This window comes from Callorhinus ursinus, unplaced genomic scaffold (genome assembly GCF_003265705.2).
Source record: "Callorhinus ursinus isolate GAN/ISIS: 27379988/994484 unplaced genomic scaffold, GSC_fseal_2.0 scaffold18, whole genome shotgun sequence".
In the NCBI taxonomy this organism is placed as follows: domain Eukaryota; kingdom Metazoa; phylum Chordata; class Mammalia; order Carnivora; family Otariidae; genus Callorhinus; species Callorhinus ursinus.
Genome location: NW_027397080.1, coordinates 19,222,236 through 19,243,601, shown reverse-complemented (window position 1 = coordinate 19,243,601; position 21,366 = coordinate 19,222,236). Strand labels below are relative to the sequence as shown.

Genomic DNA, 21,366 nt, shown 5'->3' with positions numbered 1-21,366 from the left:
CTCGAGGGTGGGGCCTGCATATCGTTTATCTTTGAGCTTCCAGTGATCTCCTCAGCCTGGCACAGCTGGAGCTCGGATGAATGTCTGTTGAACTGAAGGGAACTGAAAATACAGACCCCTAAAGGAGGGATATGGCCATCCAACCGTTTACGGCAGGGCGCCTCAACCTCGGCACCACTGCCCTTTGGGGGCCGATAATTCTATGTGGTGGGGAGCTATGGTTTAGTAACGTCCTTGGCCTCTACCTACCAGATGCCAGAAGACGCCTCTGATTGTGACAACCAGAAGTCTGGACATGGCCAAATGTGCCCCCGGAAGGCAAAGTGCCTCTTGTTGAGAACCCCTGGAATATGGTTGATAAAGGGTTTTTCAGAAACAATCCCTTGGAGTAGGAATTGCCATTTAGCAGATGAGAAACTCTGCCACGCAGAGTTTGGACTGGGAGCGGAGTCTTGCCGATCCCAGCGCCCCGAGACCGTTCAGGACCCCAGCGAGGCCTTTGCTTCTGTGCTTTGGTGTGCTCGCTCCACTCTCCTCCCCACTTCCCCCCCATCCGCGGTCCCACCCTGTCCCCTTCCCCTCCCCGCCCCCCGCCTGCCCCCATGGCCTGTGCCAGGCTGTGACGTACTGCTTGACCCCACTGGTCCATGCAGACTAGACCACAGGTCGTGCCTCCGCATGCCCTCTCGTCTTCTCTAGCACCTTGGCCTCCTCCCCGTGCTTAAACACGCTGATGGTGACCTGGCCCGTCTCAGAGCCATACTTATTCTTGACGAAGACGCCGTAGCGCCCACTGTCCTCACTGTTGACCCTTTCGATGGTGATGGTGACCTCCGAACCCCTCACTTCCATGCGGTAGCGGTCAAGGAAGGTGACAGGCTGGTCATTCTTCAGCCAAGAGATTTCAGGGCTGGGGTCTCCCGAGATGACACAGGTCAGGCACAGGGTCTGTAGGAAAGGACAGGAAGGGAATGCTCAGTCTTGCCCCCTTATAATCACACTTGGCGTTCACCTTCACTCCCCCAGAGAGGTTGTTCCTGGTGATAAATTTATTACCTGTCTTCTATTGTAACCCATAAAAGGACAACATTAAAGGGAGAGACATTTTATTTTAATCCCACATCCTCCATCCTCAAGTTTCGACAGAAATACTTACCAGTTAGAATTTCAGACCATCATTACCCTAGCAATCATCTGCCCCACATTGGCCTGAATTTTGCTTTATTGCTTTTTGTTGCCATTATGATTTTACCATGCAAATAAGACTATATTGCTTTAATACGAAGGTTTATGAATCGGGTATGAAAACTCGTGAACAAGCTCTAACACAGAGCACTATAGTGTAATGATCAAACACTGTCCGGAGCTGAGCACATGCAGACTCTGAATCTCAGCTCTGTCCCTTCAAGCTGTGTGACCCTAGGAAAGTCTCTTGACCTCTCTGGGTCTCAGTTTGCTCAGCTATAAAGAGTGACTAAGAGTGGTAATAATACTCTATTTCCCGTGGTTGCCTTGATGGTTAAACAAATGAAAGTATGTACACATATATGGAACAGTGCTTGGCACAAAGTAAGCACAATACAAACATGAATGATCATTTTCTAGAACACTAGGCTTGCATACTTTCAGGTCTGGAGGGGCTTTTAGGGATCATCTAGTAGAACTCCTATGGAAATGGAAATGGAAGTTCATAGGCAGAAGTCTGTGACGCCCAGGGCCACCTCGAGAGGTGGGGTGAGCAGCCCCAGGGGCCTGACACCAGGCTCAGCGTTTCCTTTATACGACACGCAACAAACGAGTTGTGGCCACTCGGCCAGGCTCTGATGGAGCCAGCTCCTTTGGCTCTTGAATCCACGGTGCTACTCTGTATCATGATCTCTGATGGGTACAGAGGGAGTGCAGAGGGGGGACTGCTCGCCACAGGCTGGGGTTGCTTGCTACCTTATCTTCCATGATGGTGGCTACATCTGGCAGGCCCCTCACCACTTTGGCACGATCTGGAAGGGAATAGAGAGACTCCAGTGATGAATGAATTCCTGCCATTGCTTCCCAGAATCAGGTCCCACAGAGTTGGGGTTCTTTTTAAGTCATGTTTTCTTTTCTCTCTTTTCAACATTTTGGGTGGAAATCTCTAAATGTGTGTTACATGTTTCCTTGCCTTCCCAAACAGAAGATGGGGGACATACTGTGCTTCTGTTATTGCCTTGAAGTGATCCTTATAATGGGTGGTACCTGGAGGGGACAGTGAGGTGCCCCTGCCCTCAAGAGCAGAGAAGGAGGAACTGACTGGGGACAGGTGATGAAGCTAAAGTATGTGGACTTGGCGGTGGCATCCCTGCTGCTCAGCAGCCAAACCACATCCCTCTGGGGTTGGGCCTGTGTTCCGGACCAGGTGAGGCCCCAGTGCCCCACCAGCCAGACTGGCTTCAGCTCCGGAGGTCGTCCCTTCCCCAGGCCTCATGAGAGAGCCCGCCCAGCCTCATTCCTGTCAGTCCCGACCTTTCAGGGCCTGGATGCTGCCCCTGACCTTGTCTGTGAGCCTGCTCGGTCCACACCCACCATCTCCGCTATCCTTGGACCCCTTATCCATCCATCTGCCTTTGTGCTGCCGCCGCCCACAGCCACACAGAGCCCACGGGGGAACCGGGACTTCAGATCCCTGCTGGGAGGCATAAACTCATGGGAAGCTGCCCCAAACCCAGACGCAAGAACAACAGAAATACGAGGGAACTTACTCTTCTCAATGATGGCCAAGGCTCTGAAAAACAGAAATGGGAAAAAGGCTTGAGTTTCATTTGTTAAAGATCGAGCCTGCCCTGGTTAGGGGTGAGGGGGGTGACGAGGGAAAGGGGGAGCTGGCCAAGCCTCCCGGGAAGGGGTCCTGTACCCAGCTCGTGCCATACCCCCAGGGGCCTCTGATTCACACAAGAAAGGCAAAGGGCACTTACTTCAGTCTCTGGTGCTCAGCCAAAGCATCGTCAAAAGCTGCCGGAAGGAAAGAGGGGGAGGGAAGGGGAGCGTCAGCCCCTCAGCCCCTGTGACCTGCAGGTACAGGGCTTTGCGCCCACTGTTCCTCCACCGTCCTCCCCACCCTGTGTTCTCTCGGGGCAGTGCCCGGTTTGGGTGGGGAGATAGAGGAGTCCCCTTCCCCCGCAAAGACCATGGGATTTTCTAAACAGGTTTCTCTGTGGCCAGCTCACCTTGTCCCGAGAGATCAGTTGAGAGCTGCCGGGTTTCCTTCCCCGCGGCTACCTCCAGGGTGTATTTGCCCTTGTCTGAGTCTTTGGGGTCCAGGATGTGGAGCCAGATCTCATCCAGGGTGGTGCCAGCCCTTATGCGGTCACCACTCTCCAGGCGCTTTTCTCTGGATACGAGGACAAAGAAGCATTTGATTTGGCTCAGCTCATCGTGCTGGCTGGCTGTGGGGTTACAGACACCCCCTACGCCAAACTCCTCTCCTGGCGTTTTGTTTCCAGGGTTGGATTGGCCATCCATCCATGTATCATTCATTCATTCATTCGTTCGTTCGTTCAGCAAATCTGTGGCACATCAGCTGTGTTCCAATGCTGAGTCTGTACTTGTGACGCGTCCTGTAGGCTAGGGACCCAAGGAAATGGCGCTCCCAGGTCAGTGCCCACCACCTCCTCCACCCTCAGGGTCACTTCCTCACCTTGTCACTCTCCTCAGCTCAAACCCTTCTAGTGTTTCTTCGAATAATCACCCTTTCCTAGCCCTTAAAAACCATAGAAACTCCTTCCTTTCTTTACTTAAACGTCATTCCTGGAGACACCTGGTCCATGTCTTCAGTGTTGGGTCACAGAGGTGACACCTCTGGACTGGATCCTTGGGCTCAGTAACTCTAGCTGGGAAAGGAGTCCTTGGTTTGGGCTCTCACACATTTGACAAACTTGACCAAGTCAGTCTAGCCTTCTCCATAGGGCAGGTGCAGTAATGTCTGCTCTGTGAGGCTGAGGCATGCAAATGATAAGCAGTCCTGGGAAAAGAATGCTCTCAAACTGTCTGTGGTCACTTAGCTCCTGGCTGTCAGCCAGTCTCTGTGGGTAACCTATCCATCCTGCCTTTAAGCCCTGGCAGTCAGTCAGTTGTCAGCCCCACTGGTCCCTCTGCCTGCACCTCTTCCCTCAGCCTGGCTGCCTGAGTTTGCTAGGTCTGCAAAGACCCAAAAGGGCAACCTTGACCTACCTGACCATCTGGTTTTCCTTCCCTCCCCCAGTTCCCAGATGCTGCTCTAAGACAATGATCCTTCTGTGGCCACGGATATTCTGGACAAATGGTTTTATCACCAGGGTTCTGACCTTCCTTGGGGAACCGCCCTTCTGTGCCTTTAATTGCTGTTCCCTATCCCTGACTCCCTCTGTGGACAGTGCAACTGGTGGGAGATCTTTCTCTGCCAACCCCTTGGGACTGGGCTCTGGGGCGGATGCTGCCTGTCCTCCCCCACCCTCTACCCCCCCAGCCTGGCTAGGGCTCCAGGGGAAGGCCAACTTACTTGTGGAACCAGGTGGTTTTCATGTACTGGATGTCAAAGTACTTGACCTTGCTGAAGATCCGGATCCCCTCCTCAGTCCCCTGGATTTTCAGTGGGGTTGCCGAGAGGGCTGGGGAGGCAAAGAAGGCCAAGGTCTTTGGGCGGCACATTTTGGGGCCAGCCAGCTCACCCTGCTCTGGCGGTGTGGTGGGGGGGAACGTGACATTGCGAGGAGTCAGGAACTTCTCCCTCCATCTTTGAAGTTGGAAATGGTTGGAGGTGCCCTGGAGGCTGTTTGCATCAGGACAGAGCTGAGCAAAGTGGGGAGGGGGGCGTGCTTACCACCAATCCTGCCCAGCTCAGTGAAGATGGCATCCAGGGCTAGAGGAAGACAGAGAGAATGGTCAGCTGATGTAGGGCCCTCCCAGGGACATGCCAGAGGTGAGCACGTCCCTGGAAAAGGCTGGTGGAACTCATGAGCAGCTCAGGGCACAGGGAACTCTGCAGGATGACTCCCATGGCTTGGGGTGAGTGGGTCTGGGGCACTCGCTGATTGATGGGGCAGGGGAGCACCATGGATGGAGGGCAAATGGGCCAGCCTGACAATTTTCTTGAGGCTGGGCCAACCAGCCTGATAAGGAGTCTGGGGCCCAGTGTAGGCTGGAGGAGTGAACTCTGGCTTTGGGTCTTGAAGCCTAGGCTCACTGGTATGTTGAAGAGAACATGGGTGTTGGTGTCACAGACCAGGCCCCTGCTACTGACCAGCTGTGCCGCCCTGGGCAGGTCCCTTAGCCTCTCGGTTGCCCCCAAGTGATATGGGGATCCCATAAATTTTACCCCACAGGTCATACCACATCTTTTGATTCTGTGTGATCCCCTGGGTCCTCCTGGCCCATCTCTAACATCGCCAGTTCCTACCTTCACCTGTGAGGTCCAGTATGGTGTCATCCTCCCCTCGATTGTCAGAAACCGTTGCTCTATAAATTCCCTTGTCCTCTTTGGACAGCTGGAAAGAAAAATGAGAGATGACGGTGTCAGAACGGGTTCTGGAAGGAGTGCAAATCAGCCTGGACTCCAGACCTGTCCCTAACTCTCTGCATGATCTCAGGCAAAACTCTGCTCCTCTCTGGGCCTCAGTTTACCCATCTGGAATGGGTGATTGCTAAGGCTCCTTCTAGCTCCAGAGCTCTTTGATTCCAAGTTCAGGGCTTGTCTGGGCCTAGGGGTGGGGGTGAGGGGGAGTTGAGGGCAGAAGCAGACACCCCACATTTGGATTCACAGGCAGCTGCGCCAAGCAGAGCATGAGGAACTCTCCTTGCAGAATCATCTGAGCTTTCATTCTCCCTGGAGGTCCCCGGATGGGACCCAGGGACCCCTCTGCACTTCTCCAGAAGGAAGTGTGTTATCTTTGGCCCAGGACAAGGGGCTCCTTTCTGGCACATGCTCATCAACCCCAAATGAAGTCTGAACTAACACTCAGCAATGCAAGAACTTGGATTGTGCTTTTGAAGCATCTCCTTCAGGCCCTGGGAAGTACTCTCTGCTTCCCTGTCCCCTCCAAGGGGCCCTCCCACCCTGGCCATCTCTACAGAGTGTGTTTTGAGGCAGAATCCAAGGCAGAGACAGCTTGTAACCTGGGGATCGAAGGGCTGAACCCCAATAGTCCTCTCTTATGTCCCCCCCCTCCCTAGTGAAGGCTCCAAAGTCCACTCTCTAGCCTTGTGTCTTGGTATGTAAACCCTCTGAGCCTCCATTTACTCATCTGGAAAATGGTGGCATCATCCTTGCCTGGCTATGTGCTGTAGTTGCTGTGAGGATCAAGGGAGGTAACGCTTTAGAAGCCAGAAAATTCTGTGCCAGTTAGACGGACTGTTGTAAGAAGCCTCCGTAGCTAGTAAGCACCTACTTGATGCTACGCTCTGTGTGAGGAGGAGCTTGCACTCTGGTGACAAAGGCCAACTCCTGGCCAGGATCTGGGGGAAGACCCTGAAATCATTATTTCCTTCCTAGTCAGCAAACTGGCATTTCTCCAGTCCTCCTGGGCGCCTCATGAGGCCACAGAAACCAGCAGCAGGGCAGAAAAGCACTGAATGTTTGAGAACAAGCCTTGTGTTTCGATTGTAACCAGGCCACCCTCCTCTGGAGGCCAGGAGGGGGTCGTGGGCTGGAGCAGGGAGCTCCAGCCCTGCTTTGCTCTGCCCAGCCCTGCCCCACACAGAGAGAGCCTTCCTGTCCCGAATCCCAGACTGTTGGCTGAGGCGGGAAAGAACCTTTGAGAGACAGCCTCCCTTCTGACCCGTTCATGCTACAGATGAAAACCAAGGTTACAGAAGGACAGTGACTAGCCCCAGGCCACACGGTGGCAGGGCCAGAAATGGAATCCAAACAAAAGGAAAAATCAGTATTACTGGGGCGCCTGGGTGGCTCAGTCGTTAAGCGTCTGCCTCCGGCGCAGGTCATGATCCCAGGGTCCTGGGATCGAGTCCCGCATCGGGCTCCCTGCTCTGCGGGAAGCCTGCTTCTCCCTCTCGCACTCCCCCACTCCCCCTGCTTGTGTTCCTTCTCTCACGGTGTCTCTCTCTGTCAAATAAATAAAAATCTTAAAAAATAATAAAAAAATCAGTATTACTGTTTCTGTCTTTATTTCAAATCTTGCTATTTCCCCCTCCATGGGCTTTTATTTTTTTGCATTAATTTTGATTAAAAAATACTGCATGAAATGTTATTTATCTTGATTACTGAGTTTTCAGTGCCCCCTTACATTTTGTGCTAGAAGCGAGTGCCTCACTTGCTTCACCCTGGTCCTGGCCCTGCTCCGGACTCCATGCCCAGTGCTCTGGGTGCTGCCTGGGGGGTTTGAGACCTGAAGCTGGAGCTGCGCTTACCTCTTCGATGCACAGAGTTCCTACTCCAGTCTCTGGGTCGTACTGACCGTCCGGTGTCTCTCTCTTCTGGAAGAACCACTGGAAGTGGGTTTCCTTCCTGGTGTTGGTCGCCTGAGGGAGGTGGGGAATGAAGAGACTCCCTCACACTTTCTAAGTAAAAACTCAACTCATCAGATCTTTTTTTTCCCCCCACAAACCTGACTCTCCCCCATCCCCATCCCCACTCTTAGCTAATTCCTTCCTGGGTCTCAGCTATTCCTCACACCATATCTCCTCCGCTGGTTATGCATTCTGGATTTTCACTAATGGTGTTCCCTCTGCCTTTTGATCTCTTCCCTCCTCCATTTTTCCTTGTAAGTGCCTATGCCTCTTACAGATGCAAGTTAGATGTCACCTCCTCCATGAGGCCTTCCTTGAAGCACCCCAGAGTGCCCCAGTCATGATTAACCAATTTCTGGCACGTGTCTGGATCACAGCAGGAGGCATGCTGTTTTCCAAGGATCCTGCCTCAGACCCCTGGGCTCCTAGACGTCTAAGGAGACCCCACTTTTTCATCTTTGTATGTCCAGTGCCATGCAGAGTATCTGGTGCATAGTAGGTACTTTGAGTTCGCTGAATGGATATGATTCTGGGAGGGCACTCTCCCCTGCCCTTCCTGCCCTTCCCCAGTCAACTAAAGAGGCTGCCGGGTGCTGAGAAGGAGCCCCAGCTTTGGAGTCAGACAGACTCGGTTAAAACCGTGCTCTAGACTCTACCTCTTAGGTGTGGTCTAGAGCTCTTTCTCTACTTGTTTTCTGATCCATGCTTATCTCACAACACAGCACAGAGTCTGGCAAGACTACTAATGAACACCAGGGAATCCCCCTCAATAATATAGACCCCTCACTTGCTGCTCCCAGATGCCCAGGCCCCGCAGAACCCCTTGCCAGAACAGCAGGGAGATCTGGCTGAAGGCTGATCCAAACCACACTAATTCGGCTCTGTGGGCTCTTGCGGGGTGGGGGTGGGGGGGATAGTTTTGTTTTCCAGTTAAATGTAGTCTCCCTGGGGCTACTGCTCCTTGGGGTCAGCCAAGCACAGGAATTCGGGGAAGAGGGCAAGGACAGCCACCAGGCTTGGGGACGAGCCACACACTCCCCGCACTGGGCCAGGGGGCAGGGCTGGAGGCAGGGGCAGGGATTTGCCTTGCAGGTCAGCAGCACTTGGCAGTCTTCCGTGATCTTCCACTGCAAGGGCTCCTCGAAATACGGACCTGAGAGCGTAAAACAAACACGTCCACCGTCAGGGCGCCAGGCTCCGCCAGGGCGCCACCTGGTGGCGAGAGGGGGCAACCAACGGGGGGCGGGCAGTCAGCGGGGAAGGGGGGCACCTAGTGACCGCAGGCCCGCCAGAGTGGCCCCCTCCAAGGCAGGGACTGCGGCGAGGCAAGCTGGGTGCTAGGGAGAGAAATGTAAGGAGGTGTCACTCTCAGGGCTGGATTGACTCTCAGTGTCGCTCTTGCACGGGGACAGAACTGGATTGCATTGCAGTGGCCCTCCCTCTGGGACCCAGCGGGGCTGAGGGATCCAGCAGGTCCCCAGCAGGTCCTCAGCACTGACCACTGGCCGCTTTTGAACTTCACCCAGCCGTTCTTACCCTGTTTTCTCTTCCAGTCTCTTCTCTTAGCTTCTGCTTTCCTCAAAAGTTTGTCAAAATCTGTGAACACAGAGGGAGGAACTGGCCTGAGCCGGGAGGAGCGCAGGTCCGGAGAGGGGCAGCAGGATGCACAGAAAGCCCCAGAGCGGAGAGCGGAGAGCTGAGGTCGGGCTTGGGGCAGGGGTGGGGGGTTGGGCGTGGCTGACCGTCATCCACCAGTGCCAGGGTGATCTGGTTTTTGGCTTTTCCATCCTGGAGCTGAGCGGTGTAGGACCCTTTGTCATCCTCCGACAGGTTCTGGATGATCACTTCCACCAGGCCCTTCTCTCGGACAAAATTGATTTTGCGGTTCTGGGGAGAATAAACCCGGAGAATCTTTTTTTGCCCTTTGCCTAGCCCAGGGGATTTGTGCTGTGGGGCACAAATCAGGGCGTACTTGGACTTGGGTGGTGGGTGATATGTGCGGAGTGAGAAGCCTTTGGAGACCGGGGCGGGGGTCCTGGGAACACCCATGGGGCCCAGCAGGCACAGGAGAGTCTTGGGTGCTTGAATTAATTGCAATTGATAATAAGCCCCCAACCCCTATGGTGCCACATTTTCTACTTCTTTCTACAAATCCCCATAAAAGTATAAAGAATAATATAAAGAATGCCTGTGTACTTGCGACCCAGAATTTTTCTTTTTTTAAAGATTTTATTTATTTATTTGACAGAGATACAGTGAGAGAGGGAACACAAGCAGGGGGAGTGGGAGAGGGAGAAGCAGGTCTCCCGATGCGGGGCTCCATCCCAGGACCCTGGGATCATGACCTGAGCCAAAGGCAGCTGCTTAACGACTGAGCCACCCAGGTGCCCTGCTACCCAGAATTAACACTCATTTACATTTTGTCGTGTTCTAACAGTTTTTAAAAGTTTTATTTTCCACATTTAGGATTGTATTCCCTCTGGATTTATTTGTATGTGTGGTTTGAGGGAGCCATCTAGTTTTATTTTTCTGTAGGGAAAACCAATAGTCCCAATGCTGTGCGCGGCAGAGTGCAGACTTGGTCACACATCCTCTACCATGTACCAAGGTCATGATTAATCTTTATCCAGAACTTTCACATCAGTTTTCTCATTTGCTTCTTCTGATTCTGGGACAACCAACTGTCATTGTACAGGTACAAAAACTGTGGCACAGAGAGGTGAAGAGAACTGCCCGAGGGCACACAGCCCTCAGGAGGTGGGTACGAGTCTTCTGACATCCAGCCCTGAGCTCTTTCTCCTCTGTTGGAACTGGTGCCCCTTTCTGTAACACATATCTACTGATGGCCACTTTGCCACCCAGAGATGGAACGTGTAAATAACATGATGTCATGATTGGATCTCTCCTGAGATCAAAATTGCCATGTTTGTAAAAACAGTTGATTATGGGCGACTCGTGGCTCCATCTAATACAACCTACACACATGATTTTTTTCCCCAGAAAAGCAATGTAATACCACCACTGTAATATGAAGAAGAAATAAAAGCCATATGTGTTTCAATAGTAGATGCTCAGACATAATCTCACTCATGTTGCCCTGATTTATAATGAACTGGTTTGAATTTAAGGGAAATTAAGTAAAGCAAGAAGATCAAAAGCTATTTCGTACGAGAACAGGAAAATGAATGGAAGAGCGTAGGTAAAGTGGCTTGTAGAATAAGTCTCTATTTGGTGTACATTAAAACTGTGCAGGGGCACCTGGGTGGCTCGGTCAGTTGAGCGTCTGCCTTGGGCTCAGGTCACGATCTCAGGGTCCTGAAATCAAGCCCCACATCAGGCCCCCTGCTCAGCGGGGAGTCTTCTTCTCCCTCTCCTTCTGCCCCTTCCCACTGGTTGTGCTCTCTCTCTCTCTCTCAAGTGAATAAAAATAAAATCTTTAAAAGAACCCCCAAACTGTGCAAAAATCCGTTGTATTTATATTACAGAATTAGGGTCTAGGCTTGGATAATTATGAGCATGAATGTAGGTTTTTAATCTTAAGAATGTCTGGTAAGACATTCAAAAGTAGTGGGGGGGGGCATGGGTATTCTTTATCTGTGGGAGAATCCTTGCATTGGCGGGCAGCTAGCCCTGAGCCCTCCACCGCCACTAAAAGCCAGGTGTCCCACCCTCACCCTATCCCCGGGACAGCCAAAGTATGTGGCTATTTCTAAAATGTCCACTAGGGGGCGGTGCTGGGCTGCGGAGAGCCCCTGCCTTGAGAGGCCACATCCCGGGCAGGGGTACCTCCCCTAAGCAGTCTGAGACCCCAGTTACCGGTGAGCTGAAGATCTCCTTCTCGTTGAAGATTAGATGCAGCTCAGCGGCTGGAGATAACTTTTCTACTTCCAGCCACAGGCGCACCTCTCCTTGCTCGAGGATGTCAACGTTCCAGCCGGAGATCCGCTTGATGGCTGCGAGCCAGAGGACACGGAAGGGGGGTGGGCGGGGCGCCCTTCTCCCCTTCTCCCTCCCGACCAGCCCCACCTTGAGCACACCCTGGGCATTTAACGGGCAAAGTGCTCGAAGCGTCTGAAGGCCATGCCCCTCACTCATGTTGCACTGATTTGTAATGAACTGGTTTGAATTTAAGAGAAGTAAAGCAAGAAGATCAAGAGCTATTTTATAAGAGAACAGGGAAGTAGAGGTTTGGATGATCCAAAATCCAAACTACTAAAGAGCCAATGATAATGATTATAAGGAGACGAAATCATCTGCTCTGCTTTCCTTTGTAACCCCTCTCCTCCCTGCTGGCCGCCCCTTTCCTTCTCATGGACCGCTGACTCCGTGGGCCCCTGACTCTCCAGCCCCATGATGCTCCCGTCCTCTGCCCCTCTGCCCCATTCAGCTCTGCTCAGGACACCCCAGTGGGCCCAGCTTACTTGGGTTCCTGATCTCATGGCTCAACTTCTTCAGCTTGTCCAACTCTGGGACAGGAAGGAACAAGGGGAAAAAACCAAAGAGAATGAAATGCCTGGGCAGTGGGGGCCACGGCAGCCATCCCAAGAGACTCCCCCTCAACCCGGAGTCACGTGCTACACAGGAGGTGATGATGAGCACTGTGGGCCTTGGCCCTGGGGCACCGAGGGGGGAGGGGGGCTGCTGCGGACCACCCTGAGATCAAGTGTCACCTCCTCCAAGAAGTGCCCACCAGGTGCCAGGCTCCACGTTACGTCACTAGTCCCACACAACGCTGTGGGGCGAGCATTGTTGCCCACCTCCCACCACCCCAGGCTCACTGGTCCCTGAGCCCCAGTGTTCCCCCACTGTCATATGCTGTCCCACCTTGGAGGGTCTGGCCCCTCTCCTGAGCACTTCAGTCTACGAGTCGCTAGGGCAGCTTGGTGGGGCGCTGTCTCTTTGCTTACTGCTTCTGTGTGTTAGGTTTGTAGATTTGTCTTTTCTGCTAAGCTGAGCTCTGGACCTACATGAGGGTCTGGCACACAGTAGGTGCTCAATAAATATGTGTGGATGGAAGAATTGGCAGGGGTAGAGCCCATACTTCATTTTCCCGTATAAGCCCCAGAGTCCTTAGTATGATGAGTCTGGACTCATGGCAAGTAAAAGCAAAATAAAACAAAATCCAAACATATCCTGTTTGTGGATGGCTTGAGTGTGCCTAGAATTGTGTGTGTGTAATATTGTTTCAGTTGGGGCAGCCAGGGGGGATTATAATCTCCCTTTACAGATGAGCAAGCTGATGTCCAGAGGGGTGACATGACTTGCTCAACATCAAACAGCCAGGAAACTGTGAAGCTGGAATTGGAACCTGAGCCCGTCTGGCTTCTGCTTCTTAAAAAAATCAGAGGGTCTTCTGAGCAACCGGCAGGGGAGGCAATGCGCTGTCCCTCAGTTACTCTGGAGACAGCAGAGAGTGAATCTTGTCATCATCCGCACCAGCTCCACTTCTGCTTAAATCATCAAACATGGATGCCCCTTGAGACGCGGCATCTACTCTCTGGTTTGCCCCAGTCCCCGCTGCTCCCTATTGTCACCTTCATTCCTCAGACCAGCTGCCATTTGCAATTTATCCTCACACTGCACTGCTGTATTTCTGGGGCTACAGAAGAAGGTGAAAGGATTCTGGCACCTCTGCTTTTATCGAAAGTAGAAAAAGGAAAGAGAGACAAGAAGCATGTGAACTCCACCAAGCAGGGATTTTTGACTGTTGCGCCCACGGAGCAGGTGCTCAATAAATCCTGATTAAAATTGCCTGGCTGGCTGAATGGGCCTCCCTCTCTGGAAATTGTTGCTTTATTAATTTTTGTTTCTTCTCGCCGGCCTCTGGGGACATTTGTGTTTGGGACTCCCTCTGGGCCCGTCTCTCTGGGGAGGCGGCAGTGGGGTGGGGGCTTTACCTTCCTCCGTCAGCGTGTGGCTGGCCGAGATGTCTTCATCAGCGTCGGTGACCACCACGGAGTAGGTGCCCAAGTCTTCAAGGCCAGGCTCTTTCAGGATGACCTTGGACCTGGCGGACAGAGGAGAGCAGGGACTCAGGGAGGTGCCTTGTGCACTGGAGGCCTGGGAGCTGGAGGCCCCGCACCCGCGCCACAGCCTCGGCCCCCGCGAGGCAGCAGGGGTGGTTGCCTCCTCGCCCCGCCATGGGGAGCCCTACCCAGCGCAGCTCTGGCCGGGCCCCTTCAACGGCCCCCGTCAGCCAGGCTCTCTTCTCATTGGCCGTACTGCCCAGTCTCTCCCCCCAGGGCTTAAGTCATCGTCTGGACCGGGCTGAAGCCAGAGCTGCTGGGGCTGGGGGAGGGAGACGTGGGGACATTTGACATCTGGTCCCAACCCCTCTTTTTACAGATGAGGATGTTGAGCCCAGACAACTTTCAAGAGCAAGTCACCGTTTGCAAGCGCCCAGGCTAGAGACCAAGGGCTTCGCGTCTCCCTGGAAGCACACGTGCAAAGGCACATGCCATTCCTTTCAGAAGAAGAACTGCTAATGAATGTTGCCCTTTCTGCCCTTAAATGCACTGGCCCCTCATTGCTCCCTGAGGTGGTGGCAGCGTCCTCGGAGAGGGATCAGGCAGCCCCTGTCAGGTCGGTTATCTGTGAGTCCCGCCAGGTGGTCTCACCCATGAGCTCACCTGCCAACATTTGGGACCTGTGGATGGTTAGGCCGCCCCCTCTCCCCTCACTTACTTGTTAGCTTTCTCCTCGATCTCGACCCTCTGGGGGTCTGGCGGGCCCTTGTAGTCCTTGGACCATTGAAACTCCGCCGAGTCAGGGGCCTCAGGAGCTTCGAAAGCCAAGTAGATAAAGCCTTCTTCATCCACACCAACCTCGATCTCTCGGGCATCTGAGGGCAGGATCCAAGGGCAGGGGGCGTGGAACGTTTAGAAGTAATAAACCAGAGCGTATACCTCCCTGCTAAACTTTCCCATGGCTGCCCATTGTGCTTGAATAAAATAATAACCCCCTGTCTCCTTGCTGTGGCCTCCAAGGACTTGTGATCAGCTCCTTCTCAACTCAAATGTCATAACCTCCTCAGGGAGGCCCTCCCTGACTGCTCTGGCTAAAGTAAGCCCCACCTCACCATACCACCCTGCTCATTTCCTTTATAGCACTTACTACCCTCCTAAATCAGCACCTTATCATCATTTCCTTGTTTCCTGTCCATCCTGCCCCTCCCCCATGTTTGAGCAGGGGCCTTGCTTTCTCGTCACTGCTGTGTCCCCAGTGCAATGTGGGCATCACCAAAGATGTGTTGGTAAAAGAATAATAAGTAATGAATGAATAAGTAAAAGAATGCAACGAGAACGTGCTTTATAGTTCGCAGAGCTGAGTGATTCCATCATGGACTAGCTGTGCGACCAGATCGCTTAACCTCGGAGCTACAACAAAATCAGTTCTAAGGTGGGGGCAATGATTCCTCGCTCAGGGGCTTGTGGGGAGCGCCAGGGCCGTGTGAGGATCTAGCTCAGCACCTGGCGTGTGTGGTAGGAGGGGACCTCAGGAGTTGTGACTGCAAGACAGACAAAGCCTCACGTGGCAGCTGGAATGCTGTCGCGTATTACTTTAAACATCCATGAAGAGTTGTGCGAATTTATGAATACGGCATATGAAAGAAGGGAAGACCCCATCAAATAGAAAGAAACGCTCATATCTTGGGGTCTCACAGAAAGAAACGGGAGTGGGGTGTGGGGGAGAAACAGGCAAGAAGGAAAGGCAGAGCTGGATGACGTGGAGGGGGCAGCGGGAAGGGGTCCCTTCCTGCTACAGGTCCACATGCTCCTCCCGACCGTCCTCTGGCCCCCGCCTGTCCTTGGTGGCGCAGCCCCGCCATGTGGTGCTGGCACCTCGGCCCGCCCCTACCTGGCTTGTCTTCCAGGAGTATGGGGTCGGTGGGCATGGACGGTTGTCCCGGACCTGCCGCATTCACGGCCTGAACCTGGAACACATAACTCTTCCCCGGCTGCAAGTCAGAGATCTGGGGGACGTGGAGGGGTAGGCAGGAGTGAGCATGAGGACGGCGAAGACCGGCCCTCCCTATGGTCCCGGCCATGGACGGCAGGGAGCCCCTCTCTCGTGGAGCTCCATGGGGCGCAGGCTGCCTCGGGGTGGGGGCCAAGCTAGGAGCGCACTGCTCTCCCCAGTCCCAGTTTGTAGTTGGTCCCTGCACAGGGATTACCTCCCACCCCCATGGCCCCTGGAATTCCGCCCGCTCAACTCATCACCTGCCTCTCAACAAGAAGACACTCTCCTTTCCTGTGTCCCATCTCTCCAACCACCACCCCAGAGAGAAGCCTGGGGACCATCTCTGACATCGTTTTCTGGGGCCCTACCCATCTAATCACCGAGTTCGTATTTTATTTCCCTAAGATTTCTCGAACATGGCTTCTCCTCTCTGGGTCCCAGCCACAGCCCCGATCGAGGTTTCATTTCCCCTCACCTGGATTAGTACAACAGTTTCCTAAATGGTGTCCCTGACTCTAGGCCCTTCCCAGTCTACCTTTCCGTCCGCCAATTTCTTCAAGATGCCAGTCTGATTGTGTTTAAATCTTTCAGTGGCCTTCAGGGTAAAGTGCAGATTTTGAGGTTTAGTTCCTGAAGTCTTCCTAATCTGGCTTTTGCCTTCTGCGCTCATACCCCTCTGGGGGCCCCCTCCACGTGCCCACGTTCACCTCATCTGTTTCCCCTTTCATGGCTCCACGCCTTTGTCTTTGCTGAGCCCTCTACCTGGAATGCCCTCTCTTCTTTCTTGGCCTAGCCAATACCAACTCGTCCTGGACCGCTCAGCTTGGGCAGATCCAAGGATTCCAGGAAGGGTCTCTTACCTTCCTCCTTAGAACTCCCAGACTCCCTTTGGACCCCCCCCTCAATGGTACAGTGCACAGTCTGGTAATTGCCTGTTACCCTAAAGACCAAGACTTATTTAACTCTTCATGTCTAGGACCTGGTTCCAGACCTGGTACTAAGTTGGTGTCAAAAGGCATTTAATAAATGACTGAGTGCCAGCCAATGACCCACAATGCAGAAATGGTGCCAAGTCACCGAGGCCCGCCCAGTCTTGGCCTGGGCCAACCTATGTGGGGAGGCAGAGGGACCGTCCATCTCTCGGGGCTCTCTCAGGCCGGCTGCCCATCGCTGGCTGATTTGACCACAGGGAGCCTGGCCCCATGGAGCAGAAACCACAGAGTCTCGGAGCATGCCCCTGGCCAAGGCTTGTCCTCCCTGCTTCTGTTTTAGGTGGCTTTGCTGTTATTTTCTCGAAATTAAAGTTTTTTTTTTCCCCGAGTATAAAAGACATACACACTTGTTGGAAAAATATTAAAGTAATAGTAAAGAATATAAAGGAAGGGTTACAGTCCCCCTGGCAGCTGCTCCCCCACCAGAGATGGCCAGAAATAACAATTTTGTAAAAATCTGTTTAGACTTTGAAATGCACATAAGCCATGAGAAACGTGGCGGGCATCATGTTTGTTAGCATCTTACTCTTTCCACATTGTTTTGGGCGTCTCGAACTTGCCTTCTTTTCTCTTGGTGCTAACTGATGGGGTGCCCACGTGTGGTCCTGAGAACTGTTCACTCTCCTGCCCGCCGGTGAAAGACACCTCAGCAAAGTGAGCTGGAGAAGACATTCCCCCTTTCCCTAGAGCTCCAGAAAACAAAATCTAATCCATATCATGGAACTGTCCTCACCCTGTTCCTCAAACATGGGCGGCCCGTGAGCCAGGCTGGCTGCAGAGCTGGGCGCTGGGTGTGCAGAGGCAGCCCCAGCACCTGGAGGTCTGGGACTCTGACTGATGGGCTAAGGTAACGATTTGTGTCCACTGAGAACGCTGCAAGAGACACTTTGTTTTCCGGCACGGACAATTTCTGTGAGGTGGTGGAAGTTAAAACCACCACCCCAGGTGAATAAAACCAATGATTCTGTTAGATTTCTTATTTATCGAAAGAGTTTAGAGTTTGTTTCTCATTTAAATTAAGAAATATCTATCTGCGTAGATGTTTGTTAATGTAGGAGATCTATATCTATATCTATATGTAGATATATATACCTACATAACATACTACATATATATATATATATATATGTAGTATGTTATCTAACATAAATAGCCTACTTTGTATTCTGATTTTTTTCTTAGCCACGTATGATGGATATATTTTCATGTCAGTACATACATGTAGGCCCACCCCATTGTCCTTAAACTACCATAGTCCTTATACCTACCTGGCACAGGATTCCGCTTGAAGGATACACTGATTTATTTAAGCAAAGCCCCTATGGATGGAAATTTAAATTGTTTCCAACTTTTGCCTTGATAAACCATACTGCAGTGAGCACCTTTGCCCTCAGATCTTTGAACACTGGCTTAATCATTTCCCCACCATCCGATCCCAGAAGCAGAACTCGGTGCTCAAGGGAGACGCATGCTGATGGTAAGTGAAGGTTTAGGGAGGAGTCTGCCCAGCTTGGAGCAGGTTAAGACAGCCAGCCCGACAATCAGCTTTACTGTGTGACCCTGGGTGTGCCCCTTCCCCTCTCTGGTCCTCTACTGACATTAAGTGAGGGCAGCGATCTCTGAGGGTCATTCCAGCCCTGATGTTCTGTAATCCTGCCATGTCCAGTGGCAGGGAAGGCTCAGGGTGGGACAGGAGGTGAAGGGGCAGGGACTCACCCTCAGGTGGGTGCCAGTGATGAGGTCTGGGGTGACAGGCTTCCATTGTTCAGAGCCTTCCTCTTGGACACTGATGCGGTAGCCCGTGACGGGCCCAGCTCCTGTGTACAGTGGGGGCTCCCACTTCAGCACCAAGGAGGTGGCCTGCACCTCGAACGCCTGCACATCATACGGGGGGCCTGTGGGAGGTGGGGGAGAGGAGGAGTTGGCCGGCCAGAGAGGTGGGCAGCGAGCCGGGGGGCCAGGCATCAACCCTTGTCAGTCTGCCAGTTACAACCGGACCTGGGAGCGCCTGCTCTGGGCACAGTGGGGACCTGGCAGGCCTTGGCTTCGTGACAAAGCTTGGTTTTGGCCTGGGCCTGAAATAGGGTTAACTCTTCAAAATGTGCTCAACATTACTTTTTCCAGAAGCATCCGTGATCTTCTCCTTCCCTATCCCAGGCAGCAGTAACCCTTCTAACCTCTTTGTTCTTTCAGTGATCAGTGTAGGGGCTAAGGCGTGACCTTCAGAGCCAGCTCACCGGGGTTCATGCCCCAGCTTCACCTTCTCGGGCTATGGGGACTCTGGGTAAGTTATTCAGCCCCTACGTTCCTGTCTCCTCATCTGCAAAGTAGGGATAATAATAGTTCTTATAATCTAGTGCTGTTATGAGCATTAATGGCATAATCTGTGGAATCTGTCGGTACATGGTAAGTACCCAATAAATACCAGTTATTTATAATTATTGTCTCAAGCATCACACATACTCATTATCTGCCATTCGCTTGAAAAAACCAGCACTGAGCTGAACAGAATGATGGAAGGTTGTGATCCTTGCTTCCTAGGGAGGAGGTGAGGGCTCATATGGGGGAAAGCTAACGGGGTTGTGGGAGTGGTGTGCAGGGTGTTGGTCACCCTAGCAGTGTGTCCTTGGGGTTTGACATTGGTCTGTGGCCAGAATCAGGGCTCAGATGGTGTGCTGAGCTAAGGGATAATTTATGCTGAGGCTACAGAGCCAGTTGATGGCCAAGGTCAGGGGTCCTCTAAAGCAAGGTTAAGACTATCTGTGTCAGAGATTATAGGGTCTCTTGGTGGAAAGGGCCAGTGGTCTGAGGTCTGGGACCAACAGAGCAAGCTTGGATGCACAGACAGCTTGGTGGTGCTCAGCTCACTGGTTGGATTTGGGGAGGGGGTGGGGTGGGGGCAGGTGCTGGACTTCAGTGTCCTCAGACCTCTCACCTGGTTGGGGCATCGTCCACTTTTTGCACTCAAACAGGCTGCTGGGTGCTGACAGCTCGCCAACCCCTGCCCAGTTTGCTGCCCGGGCACGGAACTCATAGAAGTGGCCTTCACAAAGGTTACTGACCTTGAAGAGCAGAGACAGATGGTGAAAGCCAGGGCTGGGGCCAAAGGGAAAGAGGTACGGCGGCAGGGGGGTCAGAGCAGGAAGTCCAGGGGGCCTTAAATGAGATCGCCCGAGTGAATCTGCACTTGAAAATTAGCCAGATTATCAAGTCCAGGGAACCTGAGGCCTCGCTTGGCTTTAGGACCTCCAATAGTGACCTCGGGTCTCCACCTGCCCTGGCCAGGACACCAGGCCAGTGGCCCCATTCCAGGCTTACCTTGCAGACCCGGGTGGGGATGGGCTGCTGGTTGACCGGGTGCCAGTCCAGCTCCTCTGAGTCGTGCTGGTCCAGGAAGTAGCCCAGGATCTTGCCACCTCCATGACGCTTGGGGGGCTTCCACCCAATGACCATATCATTCTTCCCACAGTTCAGGAGCACGAAATCATACGGGGCAGATGGCGTGGCTGTGGGGAGGAAGGAGGTGAGGACTGCTGCTTCCTGGGGGTGGCCAGATTGGGCCGGGGGGCCCAAGGGAGCCAACAAGCCTCCCCCAGTGGATGCCCACCCTGCTCTGGGGGTACTCAACCCAGCAGCATTTGCTGGTAACCCTGACTCTGCTACCTGCAGGGCACCTGGGCCTCAGAGCTGGTCAGACATCACCCTATGGCCTCAGGCCATTGTCATTTCCTCCCCAAAGGAAAGGGGTGGGGGATGGGATCTGCTCTAGATCCCCTCAGAAGACTTACGCTCCCTTGGCCTCTGGGGTTGGACCCTCCAAGATGTGGTCTATAAGCCCCTGCTTTCTCTCAGCCCAGAGCTGCCCCGGAGAGACGTGCAGGCTGCAACTGCCCTTTGGACTTACCCAGAGCCTGCTTGACCCTGATGGGTTCGGTGACAGTTGAGCTCTCGCCTACCCCAGCCTCGCTGACTGATCTGACACAAAACTCATACTCCTTCCCCGTCCTTAGCCCAGGAACTGTGAACCTGGAAGAGAAATGTGCAAGCTTTCAGGGAGGGCCAAACAGCTTGCAGACATCACTGAACTTTTTAGAACAACCTTGTGGGTAAGTAGCCACCAGCAATAGGATTTGAGGGTTTGGGGCCGGTTCTTACGTAAAGATATTGCTCCTGCCCCCAAAGTGATGCCCTCACCCTGGAGGGTGACGTTATTAAGATTTGAAAGGTTGGAAGAAGGTGGTCAAAAGGCATAAACTTTCAGTTCTAAGACAAATCAATACTGAGGATGTAATATACACCATGGTGATCATACTTAACACCACTGTGTGATATACAAGAAAGCTGTTGAGAGTAGATCCAAAAAGTCCTCATCACAAAGAGAAATCATCTCTCTCTCTTTTTAAAAAAGATTTTATTTATTTGAGAGAGAGAGAGAGAGAGACAGAGAGCACAAATCGGGGGTGAGGAGGGACAGAGGAAGAGGGAGAAGCAGACTTCCTGCCAAGCAAGGAGCCCAATGTGGTGGGCTCGATCTCAGGACCCCAAGGTCATGACCTGAACCGAAGAAAGATGCCTAACTGACTGAGCCACCCAGGGACCCCTATTTCTTTTTATCATATCTATATGAGATGAAAGATGTTAACTAGGCCTATGGTGGTCATTATGTCATAATATATGTAAATCAGACTATCATACTGTCCACCTTGAACTCACAGTCATGTATATCGATTATTTCTCGGTGTAATTGGGGAAAAAAAAGATGTTAAAAGACGTGGCTCTTTTCGAGCCCACCATTAAATTGCAACTTTGCTGGGAAAGCTACCCGTTGAAGGCCCAGGTAGCCAACCCCAGACCTGTGCCACCTGGTGCATCTCTGGGACTTTGAGCCTCATCCTTCAAACACAACAGCAGCTCTTATTATGAGTGCTGTGATTTTAAAGCA

At 52.7% G+C, this 21,366-nt stretch overlaps 1 protein-coding gene across 2 annotated transcripts in view; it reads right to left on the bottom strand.

The window, feature by feature from the left end:
• Nucleotides 1-598: 598 nt before the first annotated feature.
• The window catches only part of MYOM3 (myomesin 3), a 45,939-nt gene continuing 25,171 nt past the window's right edge, over nucleotides 599-21,366 (bottom strand). Inside the window, exons 17-37 of one of the 2 annotated variants that reach the window (XM_025856485.2) lie at nucleotides 20,329-20,450; nucleotides 19,743-19,930; nucleotides 19,360-19,486; nucleotides 18,141-18,319; nucleotides 15,331-15,445; nucleotides 14,158-14,314; nucleotides 13,371-13,480; nucleotides 11,895-11,939; nucleotides 11,290-11,426; nucleotides 9,216-9,360; nucleotides 9,010-9,069; nucleotides 8,559-8,626; nucleotides 7,375-7,485; nucleotides 5,408-5,495; nucleotides 4,832-4,870; nucleotides 4,511-4,619; nucleotides 3,201-3,364; nucleotides 2,949-2,985; nucleotides 2,736-2,758; nucleotides 1,942-1,997; nucleotides 599-948 (exon numbers count right to left, since the gene is read on the bottom strand). In XM_025856485.2, the coding sequence (XP_025712270.1) occupies nucleotides 655-948; nucleotides 1,942-1,997; nucleotides 2,736-2,758; nucleotides 2,949-2,985; nucleotides 3,201-3,364; nucleotides 4,511-4,619; nucleotides 4,832-4,870; nucleotides 5,408-5,495; nucleotides 7,375-7,485; nucleotides 8,559-8,626; nucleotides 9,010-9,069; nucleotides 9,216-9,360; nucleotides 11,290-11,426; nucleotides 11,895-11,939; nucleotides 13,371-13,480; nucleotides 14,158-14,314; nucleotides 15,331-15,445; nucleotides 18,141-18,319; nucleotides 19,360-19,486; nucleotides 19,743-19,930; nucleotides 20,329-20,450 (2,374 nt within the window). In that variant the 3' untranslated portion in view covers nucleotides 599-654. The remainder of the gene's footprint in view (nucleotides 949-1,941; nucleotides 1,998-2,735; nucleotides 2,759-2,948; nucleotides 2,986-3,200; nucleotides 3,365-4,510; nucleotides 4,620-4,831; nucleotides 4,871-5,407; nucleotides 5,496-7,374; nucleotides 7,486-8,558; nucleotides 8,627-9,009; nucleotides 9,070-9,215; nucleotides 9,361-11,289; nucleotides 11,427-11,894; nucleotides 11,940-13,370; nucleotides 13,481-14,157; nucleotides 14,315-15,330; nucleotides 15,446-18,140; nucleotides 18,320-19,359; nucleotides 19,487-19,742; nucleotides 19,931-20,328; nucleotides 20,451-21,366) is intronic. The other variant, XM_073903178.1, reaches the window with a different exon arrangement.